At 40.7% G+C, this 4891-nt stretch overlaps 1 protein-coding gene across 1 annotated transcript; it reads left to right on the top strand.

The window, feature by feature from the left end:
- Nucleotides 1-1612: 1612 nt before the first annotated feature.
- LOC129584351 (secretory-abundant heat soluble protein 1-like) lies at nt 1613-3986 on the top strand. The gene is made up of 5 exons (XM_055476501.1): nt 1613-1819; nt 2677-2826; nt 2911-3080; nt 3303-3413; nt 3695-3986. Exons 1-5 carry the CDS (start codon nt 1795-1797, stop codon nt 3749-3751), a joined length of 513 nt encoding a protein of 170 aa, XP_055332476.1. The 5' UTR covers nt 1613-1794; the 3' UTR covers nt 3752-3986.
- Nucleotides 3987-4891: the final 905 nt, after the last annotated feature.

Consider the following 4891-nt stretch of genomic DNA (forward strand, 5'->3'; position numbering starts at 1 on the left):
GCTCAAAATGGCCGCCCCATTATCACGAACAATGGCAATGCTGAAGCGCTAGTTTCACAAATGAACCTTAATAACGCGCTTCTCCCCCTTTCTTGAAAACTGTACAATCTAAAAACGTGAAACGTTCCTTCGTCGACTCTCCAAATTAAACACCCCAAGACTTTCGCACACAACAGAACAGGAGGAGTACGGCGGCTGCAGGTCGAAATGGAAGTGATCCCGTTTTTGAGATTTGAACCATGCAAGGTGGTCACAGTTATAATTATGACCTCTCGGATTTAGAACATCGGTATCGCAACTACTGAACTCTATAGAGTGAGCTATAGGCTCGATAGGCTATCCGCTTCCCTGTTTCAGTTGGTTCTTTTTCCGCGACTCCTCTAACGACAGACTGGAGCGTTAAATTCGGCCCTGGTCAAAGACGTACGCCGTTCTTCAGTAAAAGTGCACTCATTCTGTCGCAAGTATAGATACTGTCTGTATATAGGGAAACTGCTGAATTGACACATCGGATAACACACTGCGAAGTGCAAAACCGACTTAAAACAATTTTAAAAATACAATAAATAAGTAAAAGTTTCAAACTCGATAAAAATTTTCTAAAAAATTGGATGAAAGTGGAGATTGGAAATATCTGTGGTCACGTTGTTAACAGTGAACAAATAAACCATGCAGTGGCGTGATGCGGAGACTTCAAACGTTTTTGGAAAGCAACTTGGTCTGGCAAAGCGCTATACAGCTTTCAGGAGGCCTCGACCACACCCGGCGTCTTTTTCTGTTGTACTACTTTCTCCTTTCCTCCCCTGGCTCTGCATCGCATCACCTCTCGGCCCTCCTGCAGGCCATATACACCCTACCTATCCGGCTGACCGCGGACTCCGGCTATTCTTACCGGTCAGGCCTTATTGCTAAATTTTCTTTGGTTTTTTGTTAGGTTTTCTACTTTCTATTTCATCTGGATTGGTATCTGCGCAGCTGCCCGATGCACCGATGCGGTCTCCGCGAATCCTATTGCATGACGTTGAAGATATGTAACTATTAGACGTCGTGGCGCGGCATTCTGGAGATGACGAACGGGTTGTGATGGTATATAAGAGCGATGTGGAAGTGAAGACCATATCGTTTTTTTTTATGTAATTTGAGCAACCAACGAAATTTCTCAGTGCAGCCGATCTCTTAACAAATCTTTTTGAATATTCATAGTAAACAGATGACCATTGCTATTTTGGCTCGTTACACTTAATGAACCTTTTTACTATGTTTCGTACGAGACTAACTATGCAATACAACTATAGGCTTCCGAATTTAAGCGGTCTATGCACTTTATCTTTTCTCTTTCCGCTGGAACCCCGGAAAATCACCGCGGTTTAAATCAAATGGACTTTAATGCCGCGATTATTATCTTGCACGATACTTACGATACATCTGCGCCGTCGCCGATGCTTTGAAGTTGCACAGATTGGGAATATCCCATAGCATTGCATGCAGGGTGTACTGAGTATCTGTAGTTAGTAGTACACTACTACTACGTACCCAACGGAGGCTGTAAGATCGACCAGCCAGACCGCGGAGGCTACTGCCGAACCTGCTCGGTTATGTTCCCACAGTTTCCACTTAATATTAACGATGCAATTTTGGGAAATTCGGTTTACTACCTTCGACACACATACAATCTATATAAAGTCTTCGCGATGGATGGTCTACGGCAGTTGTAGATAGTGATACAGTGATTGACTGTCGAAATATAATGTGTCGGTGTGCTTAAGGAATTGCCAAATTAATTACGCGTTCACGATGCTGTTATCCGTTTGCATACTCGGTGAGTTCCCGAGGCATGTCGGTATCCTGCTTCGATGTTTCTTGTACACTGGACTTCAGAATGATGTTTGCGCATATCCATCCATACGTATAGCGCAATCAGTAGTAGGTGGTTACATTTTAATAATTTTAAGAAGTCCACTGCACGCACTGGGCTTACACGTTCTGTAATTTATGGAATATACCGTTCTAAGTAGTTATGTATTTGCTTTTGAAAACTTTCCAATAATTTATTAATCTTATTTGCCAGGTTATCAGTTATTAACGGTTATCAGTTAGATTCGGTGAAGACGTCGCAATAAATAAGAAAACCGGTATTACATTACTTTTTGGTATACATATCGGTAACAACATAAAAACACATTTTTTACCCCTTCGCTCCGGACTGCAAAGGCACTCCGACGTGCATTTCGCTAGTTATTACTATGCATTACAAATTTAACTGTAAAGGGTACACTGTGCTATTCGAAAGTCAACATTCTGCAGCGATCTTTTGAAAGTTTTGAACTGCTTGCAGTATCGCCAGGAGTGCAATCGTGTTCGCTATCGCGGCACACTAGCGTAGCTGACGCGTTTATTAAACGCCTGTTAAACATCTTTGTATACTTTACATATGTACTGTATCGTACTTGCATGGGATGTAGAATTTCGTCTATGTTGTAGCCCATACCTACCTACTGCCCCTGCTTTAATTACTACTCGTATTGGCAAACTCTGGAATTGCTTCTCTTTAGATGTGCCAAAAATTAATTTTTACTATCACAACGCATTAAAGAAACCTCACAGGATGATGTTTTCTATTGCAATAGAAGTATATGAAGTTGATGTTAGTCAGTCTGTGCATGGCTTTCTGTGCAGGAATGGTGGCCGCTTCAGTTACCAGTGTGCCAGCCGAAACCAATCAAACCGCTCAGTCAGGGCACACCGACCACTCCCACGCCTGGTTAGGGAAATGGGAATCCACAAAAGAAGGAGAAGAGAATCTCGCTCAGCTGCTGGATCAAATTCGTAAGTACGGCGCGCGTATGGAAACTGCCGGTACTGCATGTCACCAACCGTCTGAGTTGACCTTTTCTCTATAAACAATAATAGGTGACGCTATTCCGCATTACACTGACAAAAAGGTCACACATGAATATATCGAGGAAGGCGAACAGTTCCTGCATAAAGTGAAGATTGTCGACGGTGGTCAGGAATATGAAGTGCGCTTCAAGCTCAACGAAGAGGCCACGTTCCATCTGGGAAACGAACCGGATATCAAGGTAATTTAGGAGATATTCTGAACGATGGCATAACAGTTTACAAATCCCAATATATAAAAAAGACCAACCAAACGAACGACTCAAAGAAAAAGTTCGTTTTAGTTTATCCCATTATAACGCAGCTATCTGTATTGGTGTTTCTGGTATCTATGTAAAGAGAGGATTCATAACACAATTACTTTCATTTAATCATAAACAGTGTGTATAGTGGTGCTTTTACAGTACGTGTACAAAGAAGAAGGACCAAATAAGCTCACTGTCCACATGAAGATTCCTTCGAAAAACAAAGAACTGAAGGAATGCTATAACGTTGAAGGAGATAAAATCGTTAAGGTATATTCACAGTTTGCCTACTCCATAATTAATAATAATAAATTTATGAGTATTGTACAAGTGAAACTGTATACCTGGGCGCGCAACAATCATATATTTATATACCAGGTTTTTTACCAAGTTATTGTTAGTATACGCTGTTTAACTAATTATACCGCGGTCATAAATGTAAAACGAATTATTTTGCCATCACGGCAGCCTGTATCGTTTGCCGTATATACTTATCGTATTTTAATGGTGCTACCCCGAATATAACATTCGTTTTTCATATTTGCTTTTAGAACTACGAATCTGGAAACGTCAAAGCTAAGCGGATCTACAAACGAGTGCAGAACTAATCTGTTTAAAAAACCAACGGGATAATAAATGTTTCGGTTTTCTGACGATCTTTGCCTCTGGATGTATACAATGTTGCATCTAAATGTAGTAATAATTGTTATCGAATATGCAGTGCTGCATGGCGTTATAGATGCTTGAATTGCTGCCGTACTTGTACCGTAAAGGATTTTCCGCATTAAATTTTAACTGCTGAAATTAAAGACGAAACGAACTACTAATAAACTTGTTAAGTAAGCTCAAATATAATTCTGTATAGATAGCATAATATATTGCTCAAGTCATTACTTTTGAGCTCTCCAGCTATAATTTTGCCGATCTGATGCCGAGCATTTCTACATTAACACTTCTTTCGTTTCTATGCCTACATATTTTGTATACAAGTACTAGGCATTTCTTACAAGCAGCATAATTTATTTATTTGTATATTCACTCAATATTCACTGAATGTTAGTTTCAAATTTGAGCGGGTCCTTTCCAAAACAATTAAAGCGTATACTTTCGTTTATTGAGTGCATATTATTTGTCAGTGGTTACTTTTGAACATATTGTGCATGAAAGTGCAAGTGCGAAGTTTCGTTACGTTCAGCAACAATTTTTTGGTTTTAAGGACGTTTTTTATGATACGGTTGAATGGTCACATGTGCGATTTTTAAGGCGAAATTAACCAGCAATAAAGCTAGTAAAATCGCGCCATTTAGGTGTACATAGTTAACAACGTAAAATTTATGTCTTTCCTGCAAAGGATTGTCGAATGCATATTTTTATACATTGAGAATCGGCTAATTACACACCGCCGCCATGCGTACAGACAGGTGATTCCGCTTTTTCTGCGCTTTTTCATTCTGAACAGATTGGCGCGGGCCGGCTATTGTGGCCATTGCGTAAGGACGTGTAGTGGCGGGTAAGCGAGCTGTTTGCTGTAATATCACACTGAATTGCCGGTGCAACACAGTAGCGCAACACAAAAAAACACCGCGCTTCGATTTTTCCTTAATGCCCACAACCACGACCACGCAACACCTTATTGATTCCGCTACGGCATCACAAACGCTCACACTCGGCAATTCCCGTGTGGCCGGCCAATGTTGAGAATCGCGCTCGCCGTGCATTGATCATTTTAATCGTTACAGGAAGTAAAG

The sequence above is a fragment of the Paramacrobiotus metropolitanus genome, unplaced genomic scaffold (assembly GCF_019649055.1).
Source record: "Paramacrobiotus metropolitanus isolate TYO unplaced genomic scaffold, Prichtersi_v1.0 Parri_scaffold0000013, whole genome shotgun sequence".
Classification (NCBI taxonomy): Eukaryota; Metazoa; Tardigrada; class Eutardigrada; order Parachela; family Macrobiotidae; genus Paramacrobiotus; species Paramacrobiotus metropolitanus.